General features: G+C 33.2%; 2 protein-coding genes across 7 annotated transcripts in view; one reads left to right on the forward strand and one right to left on the reverse strand.

The window, feature by feature from the left end:
* Positions 1-10,458: 10,458 nt before the first annotated feature.
* The window catches only part of LOC139528393 (electron transfer flavoprotein beta subunit lysine methyltransferase-like), an 83,296-nt gene continuing 73,884 nt past the window's right edge, over positions 10,459-19,870 (reverse strand). For 2 of the 6 annotated variants that reach the window (XM_071324365.1, XM_071324363.1), the window contains exons 2-4: positions 15,372-15,624; positions 12,761-12,891; positions 10,459-12,481 (exon numbers count right to left, since the gene is read on the reverse strand). In XM_071324365.1, coding sequence (XP_071180466.1) covers positions 12,144-12,481; positions 12,761-12,891; positions 15,372-15,607 — 705 coding nt within the window. In that variant the 5' untranslated portion in view covers positions 15,608-15,624 and the 3' untranslated portion in view covers positions 10,459-12,143. The other 4 variants (XM_071324366.1, XM_071324367.1, XM_071324369.1 and 1 more) reach the window with 4 other exon arrangements.
* The window catches only part of LOC139528391 (switch-associated protein 70-like), a 58,852-nt gene continuing 55,606 nt past the window's right edge, over positions 16,625-19,870 (forward strand). Inside the window, exon 1 of the mRNA XM_071324361.1 lies at positions 16,625-16,843. The gene's annotated coding sequence lies outside the window, so the exon portion shown is untranslated. The remainder of the gene's footprint in view (positions 16,844-19,870) is intronic.

A 19,870-nucleotide genomic window follows, 5' to 3' on the forward strand; every position in this document is an offset into this window, starting at 1 on the left:
GGTCACATTTAGAAGTAATGAGTAAAATGTCAAAATTATGTAATCATATCCTGATTTGATGAGTAAAATGTTTACATCATGTGATCACATTCAGAAGTGATGAGTAAAATGTCAACACCATGTGATCACATACTGATGTGATGAGTAAAATGTTTACATCATGTGATCATATACTGATGCAATGAGTAAAATGTTTACATCATCGATCAGATCCTGATGTGGTGAGTAAGATGTTTACATCATGTGATCACATACTGATGTGACGAGTAAAATGTTCACATCATGAGGATCACATCCTGAGATGATGAGTAAAACATTTACATCATGTGGTCACATCATGGGATGTTGAGTAAAATACTTTCATCGTGTGACAAGTTTTTTTTACTTTGCTTTCAATATAAAACTAGAAGGAGATATGGCATGATTGCCTATGAGACAAACATCTTCCGGAGTTCAACTGACTTTTATATAATCAATCAAAGGTCACCGTACGGTCTTTGTCAGTGAGGAACATCTACACCGTACAATTGATAAATCTTACGACCTAATTTATGATAATACAATTAACGAAGAACAAAAATCAGACATGAATCAACATTAGCGCTGAATTATAGGAGTCTAACTTGAACAGGCACATTTAGATTGTTGCGGATTTAAAAATAGGTGAAGCACTAAACCCTCTCATTCCATTGGACAGTGGTGTAGCACAATGTATATTTGGTGATGTTTTAATTTTTCAAAAACAAAATCAATGTAAGTACCAACTAAATTTTCTTACTATTAAGCTTTACGCATATTTAACCAGATGCTCTGCAGGGCGCAGCTTTATACGACCGCAGAGGTCGAACCCTGAACAGCTGGGGCAAGTATGGACACAACATTTAAGCTTCATACAGCTTGGATTGTGATTAAATAGTTGACACAACATAGGTTTCTGACACAGAATGAATGTGGTATAAGAACTTAAACATAAAAACTTGAAAATTTTAAATTGGACATTTACTTATTATGGTCCAATATCCAAAATATAAATACATGGTTAGATTCAGCATATCATAGAACCCCAAGAATTCAATTTTTGATGAAATCAAATAATGTTCAATTTTGGACCCTTTAGACCTCAATGTGGACCAATTTGATAAGCGGGCCCAAATATTAAAAACCTAAATACATGGTTAGATTCAGCATATTGAAGAACCCCATATATTCAATTTTTGTTGAAATCAAACAAAGTTTAATTTTGGACCCCGATTTGGACCAACTTGAAAACTGGGCCCTTTATAAAAAATCTAAGTACATGTTTAGATTCAGCATATCAAAGAACCCCAAGAAGTAAATTTTTGTTAAAATCAAACTAAGTTTAATTTTGGACCCTTTGGACCTTAATGTAGACCAATTTGAAAACAGGACCAAAAATTAAGAATCTAAATACACGGTTAGATTTGGCATATCAAAGAACCCCAATAATTCACTTTTTTGTGAAATCAAACAAAGTTTAATTTTGAACCCTTTTGACCCCTTATTCCTAAACTGTTAGGACCAAAACTCCCAAAATCAATCCCAACCTTCCGTTTGTGGTCATAAACCTTGTGTTGAAATTTCATAGATTTCTATTTACTTATACTAAAGTTATTGTACGAAAACCAAGAAAAATGCTTATTTGGGCTCTTTTTGGCCCCTAATTCCTAAACTGCTGGGAACAAAACTCCCAAAATCAAACCCAACCTTCCTTTTGTGGTCATAAACCTTGTGTTTAAATTTCATAGATTTCTATTTACTTATACTAAAGTTATAGTGCGAAAACCAAATGTCTTCGGACGACGACAACGACGACGACGACGACGACGACGATGTCATACCAATATACGACCAACACATTTTCAATTTTTGTGGTCGTATAAAAAGCAAGTCGCTATTATTTGGCAAACAATGGTTGCAAGTTTATTGCTGAGGGATAATTGAGTCATTCGTACGATGTGTTTGAGCTTTTAATTTTGCCATTTGCGTAGGGACTTTCCGTTTCACTGTTTGTTTTAAAAATCTGTGTGTTTATAATTTTTGTCAACAATTCAGATCTAGCTTGGTTCGAATACTCGTCGAAAATAAGCATAGTAAAATCAAAGAATGATGTAATTCTAACCAGATTGTTACAGAAGTTACGTAAATAGTATAGCCGTTTGGGTGTTTGATATTTCTCATGTTAAAATGCCTCTTGGTATGAGTTTCTTTACCATTTGAAGATCATTTTGTTCTTATAGTGAATTACATTCTTTAGTATGATGTAGCTAATTCAAGTGTCATAAATATGATAAATGGAGTCCCGAATACGCTGTGTGACGTCAAAGAATATATTCTTTCAACCAAAGTAAGTATACCAGATATAGTGGGAGATATTATGGACATGATTGTGCAAATCGTGATACAAGCATGAAATTTGGTATATGGATGGACAAAATGATAATTAAAAAAAGTCAGCTGCTGGCCATAAAAAAATCTCATTTTTTCAAGATGTCCACCGCTCATTTTGCAAATGGCGTCATATCCAATTGGTTACATTTCGTAAGTCATTAGAAACCTGTGTAAAAGGTATAATCCAATGTCAGTTTTGATAAATCTTAAAGAAGGGTTCCTAAAGTACGAAAAAACAATACCTAAATGAACAAAAAGAGTGACTTCCGGTCCACAAATGGCGGCAAAATGTGGAAAATGTCAATTTTATCATTTCTGCCAACTTAACAAGAGCAATAACTGCTTTTTTTTAAGTTCAAATGCATATGTAGTTTGTTTAGAAAGACAGGTTGCTTATCTTATAATTATCTTACAGTTACAAATACACGAACGTGTACACGGAACGCCTGAAAGGTAGCATTTACAGTTACCAAGACAGCATAATTTCTGCCATCCGCAATTAAAAAAAATCATGACATGAGGATCAGCGGCCAGCTAAGAAGTCCATTTTGGTTTCCAGTTATCATTGGGTTTATTTCTTTAACCCAACTCATGTGGTCATGTCTTGGTACATGGACCTGTCGAATGCATAAATCCAGACGAACCCAAACATGTCCACCTTGATGTATGCTTCTCCTTTGATGTGCTCCAGAAGATTAAAATCGTTTGCAAGGAAGCAGCGGTCTTATGATGCTATTCCGCCTACCATAGGTCATCATAGTGATTTTGTGGTAGGCGGAGTAGCATAATAAGGCCGCTGCTATCTTTCAAACGATTTTAATCGTGCCTCTTTTACAGCAAACGGTGATGTTTCCGTACATGATGCAAACAAATACTTCTATGATGTCCATGTCTATGTCTTCATACGAAATCGGGTAAAAATGTCCGTTACATCTGAGAATACTTCCAATGTCTGCCAAGCTGACCTTTTCACTTTCCGATGAAATGCCGACTCAGTGTCACACCCACTATAAGCATGGAAGAAAGGAAAAGCTGCTACACGAGGACCAAACGCATTTGATATGACATATACAGGAAGCAGTCGAAAGTCTTTATTCCTTCAAAAACCTATCCACAATTTGTTCAAACCTAATCTTGCGAGCACTGTAATTCCTAATACTACTACAGCTCTGTCAGTACTACTTAAAATTACTTTTTACAACCATTTTCAGCAGTATGCTTATCATTGACAATCTTTCGTGTATCTCCTTTTTCACGGTTACAAGGGGATAGATGGGAAGTATCCATATTGAAATGCAAAGTACATTTTCAACTTGAGTAGCATAAACATTTTCATTAGTCTCTAAAGAAGCAATTCTGTCGGCAAGAAACTTGAACAATTCCGTTTTGTTATCATCTTCACAGAGAAAACTATTACAAACCCTTGGCTTTCTACCAGAATCAACAATTTTCCGTCTATAGCACCGGTACTATGCCTTTTGTTTTTGTTCCAGCCTTTAAATAATTTATTTAGTAAACAACAAATCCATGTCTTCTCTTGGATACTTATCGAAGAAAGATTTATTTAAGGCAGTATGATATCCTTTACATAATAATCAAATATGTTTGCCCCAAGTGGTGGCAATAAATTAATCATTGCTGCCCCACCAACGATAAATGCATCAGACTTTGGATCAGTTGAGGGCTAATAGCAGAATGTTTAAAGTATACCAATTTGCTGTGATTTAATACCACATCCTGACACATAGACGGAGGAGCAGTTTGGTTTTAATGACTAAGGAAGAAATTAAAAACCTAGAAAAGAGATCGCAATCAGTGTTCATGTTCTTTAAGTTTGTTTTTTGACAATTTTTTGTGTCCAGTTTCATTCTGCGGCTCTTATATGGAAATGTTCCTTTTCATCTGGTTAAAAAAGCAGATTCTCCTTCGTTTCGCATTTGCTTCAAAAGATCGTGCTGTTTTTGGGCCCAATATCTTGGAGTTTAAATACATATCTTACCTACTTCTGAATCAACAATTTCCTTAAAAGAGTAAATTTTGTACAAATCTGACAACTCTTCTAGAAATGGATTATCAAACTTGTTCATCACTTTAGAAAGCCTTTAAAGTTTTTCGAAGAAACCCTTTTGTGTTTTCGTAGAGTCTTCATGACGTCGTTCTTCTGTTGTAGAATGACTCAAACCACTAAACCTTTCAAATTCATCTACCAGTCTACTGACTTCTGGTCCAGCTACCATCTATCGTCTCGAAGGGATCTTCGATTAAACGTATGGTACCAACATCGCCGTTCACGACTTATTATTCTGTGTTTGTGTCTGATCAATATCAACTTGCTTGTCTTACGTACAGTAAAAATTACCATTTACAAATGTCATTGCCACGTGTGGGTGATGTTGTTGAAGGGAAGCCATATCTTGGAGATAGATGAGTAACATCGAGCATGATTTACACGATGAAGAACAACATTGATATCATGCTTGATAAGGACTGTTTTGTAAATTACGATATCTGACTCGTGAAATGAGCGTACTACCGAAGGAGCATGAAGTTCTTTATTCATAATTGAACGCCAGAAATAAACTATGGTCGATATGACTCGCTTTCCTTACACCGTTGATCACAGTCATACTTCAACGTCACAGAGTCATGAACTATATGTTCTGTGTTAATGCTTTCATAACGGCTTGCATTATCAATTCAAGCAAACCACATATGAAGTTATCTGATGCGCGTGTCTATTCCTAATTACATTTGAACATACATGTAAAGCATCTGCTATTCTAGGTGTTGCAATATCGGCTTCCGTGGAACACATCTCCATTCACTATCACGCAATATATCACTCAGAATTTTTAAATAGTCACCAAAGGCACCAGCTTTATAATCTAATACGCCAGACGCGCGTTTCGTCTACTTAAAACTAATCAGTGAGGCTCATATCAAAACAGCTATAGAAGTTAAACCAGTACAAAGTTAAAGAGCATTGAGGAACCAAGATTCCAAAAAGTTTTGCCAAATACGGCTAAGGTAATCTACTCCTGGGATAAGAAAATACTTTATTTTTGCAAAAAAATCAAAGTTTTGTAAACAGGAAATTTATTTAAATGACCGTTTAATTGATGTTCATGTCAACTACTGAGCTGGTGATACCCTCGGGGATGAAAACGTCCACCAGCAGTGGCATCGACCCAGTGTTGTCAAATAGTCACCAAAGGCACCAAGATTATAATTTAATAAGCAAAAACAAGCAATTTTAATGTACAATCCACCAAAGATGACGATAAACGTATGTTCTTCGTACAAGTCTGGCCATTCCAACTTTTTGCCCGATATTTAGAAAGTTAACCACCATTTTCATCTTATCCATCGAATGCTTGATCATTACAACTGAAAGGGTGTGTTTTCAAACAGTTGCATCAAAAGCAACACTTCATACTCGAATAGATACTAGATGCTTAGAGGATTGAATGACGATCAAGATATGTTTAAGATCTTCAAATCCTCATCTGTTAGATGAACTACGATTTCCATAATTGTGTCAAAGAAAACATTTTCCAGAAAAAAAAGTATTTCAATCTGAAAAAAATCAGCCATTTTAGAAAAGGTGGTGGCCATCTTGAAAAAATGAAATTTTCTTATGGCCAGCAGTTTTTTCTTTAAAAGTATATAATAATGATGCTTCGTGCTAATTTTCATGCTTGTATCATCATTTGCACAATTTCCTTGATTTTGCTTGCTAATATCTTCCACTAATAGTCCAAAGATTATGTATATAATTTCGTAATGCAGGGCTATGAGCTGGGCCTACTTTGAGCCTCTTTTTTGACTGTCAATAAATGAGTTTTTGTGGAATGTCTATTACATAATGTTGTATTTACTTCACTCAAAAATCGTTCTCATGATAAAGAAACCACCTATTTCCATGGGAAGCTTGTTATCTCAAATATATGCTATACCTAGTATCTTAACCAATTTTATCTAAAAAAAAAAAAAAAAGGATAATTTTTTGTTTTAATTTCCTTGTGTAAAATCTTGAGTAAAGCCTTTCAATACTTTTATTCTCACAGGATTAATTTCATAATAATAATTGAAAGATGTCTGCTCCAAAGAATTTGTAAGTTTTATGTACTTTATAAAATCTTTCAAAGATACCATTATCGGTAATGTTTACGCATTCAAAAAATGCAGTAAATATTTGAGGTAGACTTCTCAAGATGTCATTGCCAATCGAATCATCGATTGAACAAAAGACAAGATAGACTATATATAATATGAAAGCATTACGTATGTAACTCATTATCAATACAACTACCAATATATTTAGTAAGAATGGATCAATCTGATTGGGGTACATACCCTGTATTCATACTTCGGAGAAAAACTAACTTATCCCTAGCTTCCCTCTACTACGCAATGTTGATTGCATTTTCGTTTACCAAATTTCGACCAACTATGTCGAAATTTTCAATTTCTTCACAAGTCTTTTTTCCTGTCTCTGTTGAAGATTTCCGAAAACATTTCTCTTCATCGGTTGTAACAAATTTTTCATACGACTTTATATTTCTGCTTCTTATAGTTTTGATTGTTTGCCCTCTTCATAAAAAATGATGTTTCCTGAACAGCTGGATTATTACTTGATTTAGTCAGAAAACAATACCAGGCTTACTCTTTCCTACCTCAAACCAAGTTTATGTTCGTAAATGGATATTGCTAGTATTTCAAATATATAAAAATATATATATATATAACTTTTCCTACACTTTTTCCTCTTGAACTGAAGTTCATTGTGATTTTGTCATTTCCTTTATTCTTCAAATTCTTTAACTATCTGGAAACGATATTTTACGGCTTGAGAATATAGTAGTCTTGGGTTTAAGTCTTGTTAAAATAACACGATCTGACATAATTATCTCCATTTTGTAATCTGTTGCTCATTGCAGATCATTGTAAAATATGCATCATCTATGATTCAATATCTTATTTTTTTGTTCCAATTTAGTGTCATCTTAGTTTTATTCATGACTTGTATCTTTTGGCATTTTTTTACACTATCACACTCGGTGACAATTACTGAGTAGAGAATACCTTAGATGTTTGAGTCAATTATGTTGTATGTCTGTGATAAATGTTAACAGAATTTTGGCTGCTGGGCCTTAATCAAACGTTAACCAAATAAGTTAAGTTAAACAAACAATACATCCAGGTTTAAACCATAATTTTCATCGGAAAATGTCCGTACCGTTGGTTGTCATAACGTTTGGTTTCGATAGGAGTTATGGACTTCGCCCTTTCTGAGTTCATCTTGGAGTTCAGTGTTGTTGTTAATACTTTGTTTGTATGTCTTAATTAAAACCATTTTCGTCACCGATGTTGCCTCACTTACAACCCACATCGATTAAAAAGCCAGCTGCTATTTTTGAGCAAAAATGAATTGTCGTTTTCATATTTAGAGACATTACTGTCATCGGTTTAGGCATATTGGAATAGGACAGATTAAAATTGACATTCCGTAAATTTTATGGACACCATCACGAATTAGTTGATCCATACGATGTGTCTTTGACCAAACTAGCTAAAGACATTTTTACCACATGGTAGATTGTGGTTTGTCATTACGTCGTCTAATCGTTTAATTACCAAACGTGACTTATTCCCGATTGTGACTGTTTTGCTGAGTGTGAATTCGCATTACTATAAGACGTGTTACGGTACTTATCTATCCCAAATTCATGTATTTAGTTTGATGTTATATTTGTAATTCTCATCGGATTTTGTCAAATTTGTTGACGTCTTTTCTATTATATTCATGTGTTATGGTAAAGAAAATTAATCACCGCCTTCATTTATTAGATTTGATTCTGTTCAACGTAATCTGTACGATGTTTTACGTTTGAAGTTAGATTCAAAACAAACCGAACATATATATAATATAGTTAATTGCTATTAATAAGTATTGCAATGTGCATTGTGTTTAAATTTAATATCAGTATTTAGTTATATTATAATCTCAAATCAATCCTAATTCTTTCTTATTTTTGAGGTATAGTTTTTTCAAATGTGACGTCATTTTTGTGCTGTTTCAGAAATTCAAATGTGACGTAATTTTTGTGCCTTTTCACCACTTCGTATGTGACGTCATTTTTATGACTTTTTGCGTTGAGGCCTGGACTAAGTCGGGTGTGTCTATTTTCTGTGTTGGTCTTTGTATTATGTATTCGGGTTTTGTTTTCTGTAATTAGTTAAGACTTCAGTTTTATCATGTATCTATAATACTAAAATAACGAGGTCCAATTTGTCAGCCGTCATCACGTAAAAACGATGAATCAAAGAATTCAATTTTATATATAACTAATATAGTACAATGATGTTGATTAAAAATTACACCACTCCAGGCCCATTTTTTTCCCACGTAATTAATATTGCCAATAATTAAGAAGTTCCGTATCGAATCCGACACCGATACCAATAGTATATTCACCTGTTACCTATTACCTTATCTGTACGTTCCGCATCTGACAGGCGCACCACAAAACGGTGTATTTAGAATATTGCTGTATACTGTTGAGTAAAAAATACTCCATTCCAGGCCCTTTTGTTTTCCAAATTATTAATATTACCAATAATTGATAGGTTCCAGGTCGACGGGTTCAAACAGAAAGATTTTGAAAGCAGAGAAAACTGTGCATCTTATAATCGGCATGACTTTATCAGATGGCAATACCAATACTAAAATAAGGCATACGCATAGTTATATACTTTAATTCAGTCACGGACCCGCGATATAAAACTGTGCAGCTTATAATCGGCATGACTTTATCAGATGACAATACCAATACTAAAATAAGGCATATGCATAGTTATATACTTTAATTCAGTCACGGACCCGCGATATCACGGGTGTGTTCTAGTATCTTTTATATTCATTTGATAAAATTTACTGTTTGCAATAGCATAAATTGTTCTAAATAATAAGGATGTTCTGATCACAAGCAGAAAACCCTAGCCGTATTTGGCACAACCTTTTTCAACTTTTGATGCTCAGTGCTGTACAACTTTGTACTTTTTATGACTTTCGAACTTTTATATCTGGGCGTCACTGGTAAGTCTTGTGTGGACGAGGCGCATTTTTGGCGTATTGAATTTAAACCTGATGCTTTTTGTTATCTATTATTCATGTGCTTCTTTGCCTAATACGTTCTCCTATTTATTTGTATTGTAGTCCTGTAATATTATGTTGTCATTTTAATATTATATTTAACATTGCCATTAAAGTGCGAGGTTTGGCATGCCACAAAACCAGGTTCAACCCACCATTTTTTTCTTTAAAAATGTCCTGTACCAAGTCAGGAAAAAGGCCATTGTTATATCATAGTCCGTTTCTGTTTGTGTAACATTTTTACGTTGTGTCGTTTGTTTTCTCTTATATTTGAGTGTGAATTCACATTACTATAAGACGTGTCACGGTACTTCTCTATCCCAAATTCATGTATTTGGTTTTGATGTTATATTTGTTATTCTCATCGGATTTTGTCTAATGCTTAGTCCGTTTCTGTGTGTGTAACATTTTAATGTTGTGTCGTTGTTCTCCTCTAAAAATTATGTTTAATGCGTTTCCCTCAGTTTTAGTTTGTTACCCCGATTTTGTTTTTTGTCCATAGATTTACGAGTTTTGAACAGCGGTATACTACTGTTGCCTTTATTCATCGTTATTGTCCATTATTAAAATCTATTTGTTATTATCATTAATCAACAGTTTATCAGAAATTCAGGTTATCCATTAAAATTTGTTAACGCATTAAATAGTATTATTGTATTTAATTGCCATTAATTACAAACTAGAAATAAGTACGATACGAATAAAAGAAATCGTTAAGATAGTCTAGAGATTTAGTAGTAAATGTGCAATGGTAATCGGTAACCTTAAGGAGAACGCTATTCTCCTAGGAATTGGTCGAGTTGTGACGAACGGATGCAAAGGTAGTTATCCGACCAATGTTCGAGACCCAAATCTCAAAAAGGCTAGGTGAAAAATAAGTTGAATAATACATGTACCATAATGTGAAAATTTATTTGTATATATGTATATAAATGTTAAATGACATGATACGATAAGTAGAAAATAATATGTAATAAAAATATAAAAACAGATACTAGTAACTGATCAATAAAATGTTATTCTACTTAGTGTCATACATATTTATATTTATTTATCCCGTAAAGCCAAACTTTATTTCCCCCTGATACCCCTTAAAAAAAAAGATGTATGAATTTGAAAAAATATTTTAAAAGGAGTTTAAATGGAACCTTTCCATTACCATGAACTCCGGGTAAACTTCGAAACAGCCGATGACATTGCGTTGCTAAACTATCAACGTACGGTAGTTAGAAGGACGTTACAAATATTTTTGAGTTTGTTGATTATCCTTGCAGTTCTTTTCTGTGTTAGAGATGATACATTTTCGATCATTTAACGATATTCTATAACGCTGTTTTGGGTTACCTCTCATGATATGTTCGAAAAAGGTGTTTGCTAGGGCTATTATTTATATATATGTTACAGGCATTTTCTAAATTTAGGCATTTTGTAAAATGACTGAATTTTCAGGCAATTTATAAAATGCCTAAACTTGACAGACATTTTAAAAAATGACTAAAAATACCAAAATCCATCTGGGAAGATTTGTTTGTCGTATGATATATACTTTTTAGTGAAACTACGTAAAGTACGTTCTCACTTTGCATTTTAGATACCAGTAATGAATTAATGATTATTTTGTCAAAATTGTAGAAAGACAAATTGTTCTGTCAATAGAACAAAATTAACAATTGAATTTTTAGAAATTCTAGATTCAAAACAGTAGGGCGAAAAAATTTGTACACACAAAGATTTTTTTAATTGACTGATTTCTGTAGAGTTATTAACGTGCAAAAAGTTTTGCATTTGAATAAAATATGGCAATTTATTGAATGTTCCCTTTCAAAAATAATGAGAATTTTAAATTCGTACATCCACATCGAAACAAACTCCCCTCTACAATATGGGTTTCGCCATACACGGCTGTTTTTTTTGTGATGCAAATACATGGTTGGCAGAGTATTAGGATACATTTTGCAATCAATATATCCTATTGCAAATTGTGGCTACGTTTAAACTTATATGGTCCACAATATGAAGTAGAGAAAATTTTGGTTTAAGATTACACTTTTTTTTAAATTAAATATAAAGGGCATTAACTCCATAAGGGGTCAATTGACAATTTTGGTCACATTGTAGATTGTAATTTTCTGAACGTTATTGCTGTTGACAGTTTATCTCCTATAGTTTTTTGGAATAATTCAGTAAAGTTTGTTCTTGATAATTAAAACTCTTCTTTTTAATTCAGTAATTATCATGTATAAAACTGCTCCGGTGTTCAAATCTTTAAATTGTTTTGTTTTATTAACATTTCATTCTATAAAAAACATTTCCGGCATTTTGTAAAATGCCTTTCTATTTTTCCAGGCATTTTGTAAAATGCCTAGAAAAATTAGTCATTATGTATAATGACTGAATCTTGCAGGCATTTTAGAAAATGTCTAAAATTTTCAGGCATTTTACAAAATGCCTAAATTTAGAAAATGCCTATAACATATACAAAAATCGTAATAAATGATAACATATCCACGTGATATTCTGTTATAAATTGTCATTGCTACTCAAAAATCATATTACGTACAATAAGGTGTTTCAGACATCAGGGTTTATATTTCCAGACATAGCCAGAATTCATTCCATTATTTCCCTTCAGACATTCTTCAGGTAATTCACACTTGAACACAATTTCTAATTTTGAACTGAGTGGATGATTGATTAGAGGAAGTCTGCCTGGATCCCCTACATATACAGATATGTTATTGTTTGATAATTTCGGAATCCAGTCACTGACCATGTCTACAAAGTGGCGGTCATAAAACATATCGCCTAGCAGTACTATGTTCCAGTTAGAGTCTACAGAACCAATCAGGTTTTCTGACGATATCGATACTTCTGTTTGATTGGCTGCTGCATTCAAGTTAATGGCACCAATGGCAACTAAAAATAATAATTAATAACATATACAGAAAGAATTCGAAATAACAACTATTTCATTTATGATAACAATGATGGCGACTATTTGTGTGAATAATTTGACCTACACAAAATTTTGCATTGTGATTTGTCAGACAAATACTTTCATGCAAAACAAAAACAAAAAAATATTAAAAAAATAGATTATTTTGCATTCGAATACTCTAAAAGAAGCATTACTAGCAAACAATGCTTAATTACACAGGCACTGCGACATTCACTGATTAAAAGTGTAAAACTAACCTTTATCAATGTCATTAGCAATAACACTGCGGGCACCAATCATTTTACATGCAATGGCAGAGGCTCCGCATCCGCTTCCAATGTCAACTATGTTTTTGTCAGCAAAAATATACTGATTGTCTAATATGAACCTGAAATAGCATGTCAAATCAAAATCTCTTGTAAAACATTCTATGAATCCAAATAAAAAAAAAGTCGTAATCCGGAGAGCTACATTAGTGTTTCTTCTATAAATTTCTTTTAGGAGCAATTAATCTCAAATGTTGTAAGCCCAAAATACTTATTTAAATGAATTGGTATTGAACATGTGCAATGGTATGTTAGATGATCAGCAGCCACAAAGTACAAACAAAAGAGTAAAGTTAATGCAGTACAGATCGAGATAACACTGTGATTAGCTAAACAACCAACATGTCCTTAATTCCAGTATGAAGATCCTCATATAAGAATCTTGAAATAAGACATAAGACATATAATAAAGCTTTATTTAGAGTCGGTATATGTAATACAATTGTAAAACATAAGCTCTGACGCTAGAGCTTTTAAAACAGACAAAACATAAAAATGCATAGTGATTAATATAAAAGTTCGGGGGACATAATTCCAACACAAACAAAAAACCCAACAAATGGAATAAAAGACAATCGTATTGCTGCAAAGGTGAAAATCTTAATCTGTAATTTTACAAAGCTGGGTTTTTAAATAGACAAATTACTATGTTGCATGTTGAGAAGGATATATATATATGTTTCCCTGGCAAACCCAAAATCACACATAAAGATACAAGATTTATAATCTATAACTTTGTGCAAAGGTTCGTGTTCAACAACATTCCTACAAAATTTAGAAGCGTACGAGAGACAACAGGAAGAGCGTCGATACCAAAAAGACAAAAATAGAACAGACAAGGACGTCTGGGGTCATCTTTATTAGTGGTATATCTAACCTTAGTCATAAAGTTACAAAACAGTTATGTAATTCATAAACTGAAAATTGAAATGTGCAACTAATCTGAGAGGGTCTGGGCGGGGGTCATTCATTTATGTGATCTTATTTTTTTAATCGTTTTTTCCCTTTCTTTTCTATATAACTTTTTCGCATTATTCTCCATTCTTTATAAGTTTATTATATTTTACCCCACCGTTTATATTCTATATTTTTTCCGGCATATTTCATCAATTCTTTTTACTTTTTGCTCTTCATTCCATTCTTTGTCCCCAGTCATGATTCTCTATTATGTAAACCCCATACACATTTTCATATGAAGGTGTGAATTATTGTGGCGTAATAGCTTGTCGTTTATGAACGGTCTATTGGAAATTAATTCATCATTAACATAAATATTTAAAGATGTGGTTTATTTTTTTTTAATTTGAAAATATTGTATTCGCTCAACGCAATTAGGGTGAGATAGAAGTAAAACTTACTTATGATGTTTTCTCCTCAATACAATATGTATAACACCACAACTAATACGTGAGCATGCATTTTATAATAATAAAACATAAATATGAAGAAAGAACGACAGAGATGAGAATGATGATAATGATGATTATGTGCGTTTTACCAACATGCATGTTGATATAATACCATTATGAGTCTTTTTGATCTCTCAATGAATTAAAAGACTAGTTTAACAATTTGCGCGTGTTGATCATAAGAAAGGGTATCTTTTCCAAAATAAACCAATAGTTTATGTCCAAATGCTAGACATCGAGAAGCCTGCTGAGATCATTAAACAAAATAGCTCTTTCATTTAAATAGACGATGTGGTATGATTGCCTATGAGACAACTCTCTACAGGTGACCAAATTACGTAGAAGTATTTGACTATAGGTCATCCGTACGACCTTCAATTAGCAAAACCCATATCGCACAATAAGCTATAAAACGACCCGAAATGACAAATGTAAAACAAATACGACAATCAACGGCCTGATTTATATACTAAGCAATAAATGAAAAGAAACATGATAAACAGCAACAAACGACAACCACTGAATTGCTGGCTCCTAACTTTGGACATGCACATGTAGAATGTAGAGGTGTTAAACATGTTTGCTAATGGCAATCCTATCCCTTCACCCGGGACAACTGTGTAACAGGGCAACATACGAACAAACTATGATAAACTGTTGACACAGAGATATGTCTAGCCTGTCGGAATAAAATTCAGGAAAAGACAATCTGATGGACAGCAACATTGGAAATCTATTCAAAGCCGCTGGACCATAAACTAGTGGGCACAGTCTCAAAATGGTTAACAAACTGAGATGAAAGGATAGTCTTATAAATTTATAGAAAATATCGCTGTCTATGATAAGCAGTTCTTATATAAATACTGTTACAAATCTAGATTCTACTTACCAAGAAAGGTACCACTAGGCCACCGAACGCTGATTTTTTTTCAGATTAGACATGAGTTTTTCTCATTGTTTGAAGACCATACGGTTTCTTTAATTGCTTACATCCGCTTATTTGAACCGTGATTGACAGTTACACTGCTAACTTCCTTTATCCGAATGTGATTTCAATTAATAAACGATGAAACTACATTTCAACATACTAGTCTATTAGTATTATATACTCATATTCATTAAAGTAAACTTACCTGGTTAATGCCTGTCCTCCAGGCCAATAAAATGCCCAGTAAGGGTCAGGAAATGGCACATCATCTCCTTTGCTATTCCACAGCTTGCATCGTGGTGTTATAAGATGGAGGGCTATTTCTGGTGTAAGGTGGTCCCTGGATAACTCTGTATGACTAGGTATTAAATCAGTGATGCTACGACTTGTATGACAAGCTCTTTGTAACAGCTGATATCTTACAACAGGCAAAAATCTCATTTGTCCCTTTGTTAATTCTGAAACAAAATTAAAATAGTTGTCAGATTTTTAGTACTTTCTTTTTGTTTTATGACCCTCTCGTGTAGACGTCCATTTACATAGCCTCCATAGACCATGCAAAATACCTTATACTTCCTCAATGATGAAATAGAATCTATCTGATATTTGCTAAATGTGTTGCCTTAAGTTTTTAATTTCCTTACACAACACGCATCAATTAACCTTCATACCAATGTAAAATAATATCCAAACTGATCATGTGTATCTTTCTAGCTAATGCATTAAATTTAAACAGATCTGTAAAATACTCCATGTCGTAGTTTTACCTTAAATTGTTAACTTTTTACACAATGGGACTTGGATGGAGAATTGTCTCATTTGCACTCATACATATGACATCTTATCTCTATTTTATAATACCTAAACAGTACGTCTAGTATTTTTTTTAACTTCAGTTCAATTATATGTTTTGGAGTTTAGTGTGACTTCCATTTTCACTGAACTAGTACATATTTGTATAAAGGGGCCAGCTGAGGCCCACAACCGAGATGCGGGATTTTCTCGCTGCATTGAAAGACCATTGGAATATTGTCTGCTGTTTGGTCGGGTTGTTGTCTCTTTGGCATATTTTCCATTTCCATTCTCAGTTTTATAATTCACAAAAGTAGTTAGAATGTGAAGTGCTTGGGACTGTGATACTATGGATCGTTTTAAAGATAAAGATAGATGGAACTGGCCCTGATGTGAAATATTTTCGGGGAAATGAAACAAAAAAGCAGCACAACAGGCAAATATCTTTTAATGCTGCTTTCATATCTGTGTGCATCTTAAAATACAACACTGACAGTGTATAATAATGCAGTAATTATTGAAGTCTTTATGGTATAACTGTTTCCTCAAAATTATGAGGAAATTAGATGGGAATTCTTTTGAAGGCGATCAACACAATATTTATACAAAACATAACAAAACAGGGACATAAAATATACAAACAGAGTATGTATACAAATTCAACTTGTATTTTAAATGATACATCTATATGTACACAACTGATAAATTTTAAAACATTTGTTTGACAAGTTTTAAACCGACAGGTAATACACATTCGTTGTATCAATAAGCCAATACACATTCAGGAAGTAGACGGTAACCCCCTTTTTGAGACATCAACAGGAAATTACTGTATTATTTTACTAAGTGTTATTTTACATATCAGAATTAAGACGTAATAGAAAGGTAAGGATATTTTTGTACTAAGAAATTTTGTTTAAAAGAATATATTTTACACTTTTAAATACTTTCTACGAGAGTTTGCTCATTCGGTATTATGTGTCACCTCTGAATATGATATGCATAAGTGACAAAGAAAAAAAAAATGGAGAAATTAAAGGTAGCACGTATTAAATATAGCGTTACAAATAAACAGCCTTGATCTTCGTTAAAAAACGAGGTTACCAAAACACTATGGTCGACATGGTCGATGCTTGCATGAATTGAGAATGCATAGATAGTATTGAAAACTTTTGTTTAATATCAATAATTAAATAAACATATGCTATTTACCGTTGAAAATTCCTACTTGTTCTCAAATTGTCTTACTAATTCTTATAATATACGTATTAAAAGCGGACAGGATTCTGAAGCGACATTTACTACAGTGTGAATGTACTAATATGTCTCTTATCATATTAGAAATGAACTTCGACTTTATACTTTACATGAAACAATTTAGGGCAAAGTACACGTCAAATAATGGACCACGGCCTATGCAAGTACTAAAAAGGTCGTCTAATGAAATTTTCATTTGAGGACATAATTTCCTCATTAATGCCTAATATGGTATAAACTGTGTCAGCAGATCAATTATTATCTGAAAATGAACTCAACGTAAAAGCCTCACAAATGTGAATTAATGAACTACATCCAAAGAGAGAATTTTATAGACTGCAATATACATGTATATATCTCACCATGTCATATATCATATGTCACTTCATATTTGAGACCTGTACACAAAAAAAAAAATAATCGTAACTTATATCAATTAAGCTTAAACTAAGGTCGCAGTGGACTACTTTTTATGAAATGCTGATATGTTCACATAAATTCGGTCTTACACTCAAGTTGTTTGTTTTAGGATGCTGCCCCATATAGTTTATCCATACACACATAGTTATAAGAGTATATGTGAACTGAACTCGGGCGTAAAACATAATGTAGGCAATAAATTTAAAAAATCAAAGCCACTCAACTACAAAATATAGATTATATGACTTCCATCTTATATAACACATGGCAAAACTCTCGAAGATTATTTATGATATGGATCTTGTGTGACTATAAAAATAAGGAGATGTGGTATGTTTGCCAATGAGACAAATCCATTAGTTTACAACAATAGGGCACTTCCTTGCCTACAACAATGAGCTAACCTTATTGGTAAAGTAAGCTTGATATGGTCCCAGCCATCATGACTTATTTGTTTCTGGAAAATTGTTTTGGAAGCAGACGTAGCGTTTATATATGGGCTTTGCGGTATGGGCTTTGCTCATTGTTGAAGGCCGTACGGTGACCTATAGTTGTTAATGTCTGTGTCATTTTGGTCTCTTATGGACAGTTGTCTCATTAGCAATCATACCACATCTTCTTTTTTTATATTTAAACATTCAGTACTCCAAGCGTTCCTGTTACCTCAGATGAGATGAATTAATGACACAAATATTTATAGTTTGATACATAAAACAACAACAAAACATCATGAATGCAATGAGTTCACAATTGCCATGCCTGACTTACAAGGCTATAGCTCGAATGATTTATCAGATGCAATGAGTTCACAATTGCCATGCCTGACTTACAAGGCTATAGCTCGAATGATTTATCAGATGCAATGAGTTCACAATTGCCATGCCTGACTTACAAGGCTATAGCTCGAATGATTTCTCAGAGTTAAGTCAGGCAGTTATAATGTAAAAAGATGTTTCAAATCAAAGACGATAGAGAGTATAAGAATGAACACAATCCAACTCATTTAACGGATACGCATTTGGACTAATAATAATACAATAAATTTCCCTTTCTTTCTTCTGTTCCTGTCTATCCTATATTTATATGACTTTCTAGTAGATTTTAATCTCTCTCTTTAATGTTGCAAAGGATTAGATTAAGGATATGTTCTTCCTATTTATTGGTATGACCAAGACTACACCTTTGAATATGTTAATAATAACTTTTGTTATGGGCAATACAATAACTTGGGATACTTGAACAATCCTAGAGATAGCGGAAGCTGAGGCGAGAGATATTATAAGGACAGTTTTCCGTTTATATAAGACGAACAGGATACAAATAATTATAAATCATTGTTATTTTTTTTAAACGCAATTATATTGAAATAATTTAACAAACATTTGCGATTGTCTTATAACAAAGAAGGGGTGGGGGTTATCAATTTCTGAAATTGAAGCAAGAGGGATACAGAATTTGATACACCTATATAATAGGTATCTATATAGTGTTGTGACAAGCAAAGATGACGTGAAATATCGACTCCCCCCCCCCACCCCATTTGAATTTGAATATAATATGACCTCATAGAACTCTCATAGACATCGCATTATCATAACGGAAAATAACCTCCATAGTTACGAGTTGCCTTTACAAGCCGACGATAAAATAAAACATAAAAAAACTCAAACTCAAACTCAAACTCAAACCTCTATTCTTAAGCCAATTTTTTTTTTAGGACAGCAAGCATAACTACTGTTATTGACAGATTGTATATGTTCCGGACCATATGAGTATTTGGACCATACGCGTATGGTCATAACCACATACGTATACTCATATGGTCAAACCATATGAGTATTATACTCGTTTGGTTATTAACGGGCCGGACCATTTGAGTATTTGGACCATATAGGTATTTTTTTAAAATATGCAATAGAAACGTTTCAAAAATACACTATCTTATAAACTCTATCTTAAAAAAAAGATGGTTACATAAAAATGTATTAATTCTACAATTCAAAGGCTACATAAACATTAAATATAGATTCCACTGTCAGTTGATCTTAGTTTCATCGCTAATTATATTCTTACATGTATTCTGAGAATGAAATTTACTTCCACACGGTACCATAGCTTTTCTGCATTTGCACGTCTTGGTTGTTCACGAACCTTTTCAGTTACACCTTTTGATTGCGAGTGAAAAGCCAGTTTGCTTTGCAGCTGCGTGCAGTGATAATGAGATCTTGGACAATT

This window comes from Mytilus edulis, chromosome 6, assembly GCF_963676685.1.
Source record: "Mytilus edulis chromosome 6, xbMytEdul2.2, whole genome shotgun sequence".
In the NCBI taxonomy this organism is placed as follows: Eukaryota; Metazoa; Mollusca; class Bivalvia; order Mytilida; family Mytilidae; genus Mytilus; species Mytilus edulis.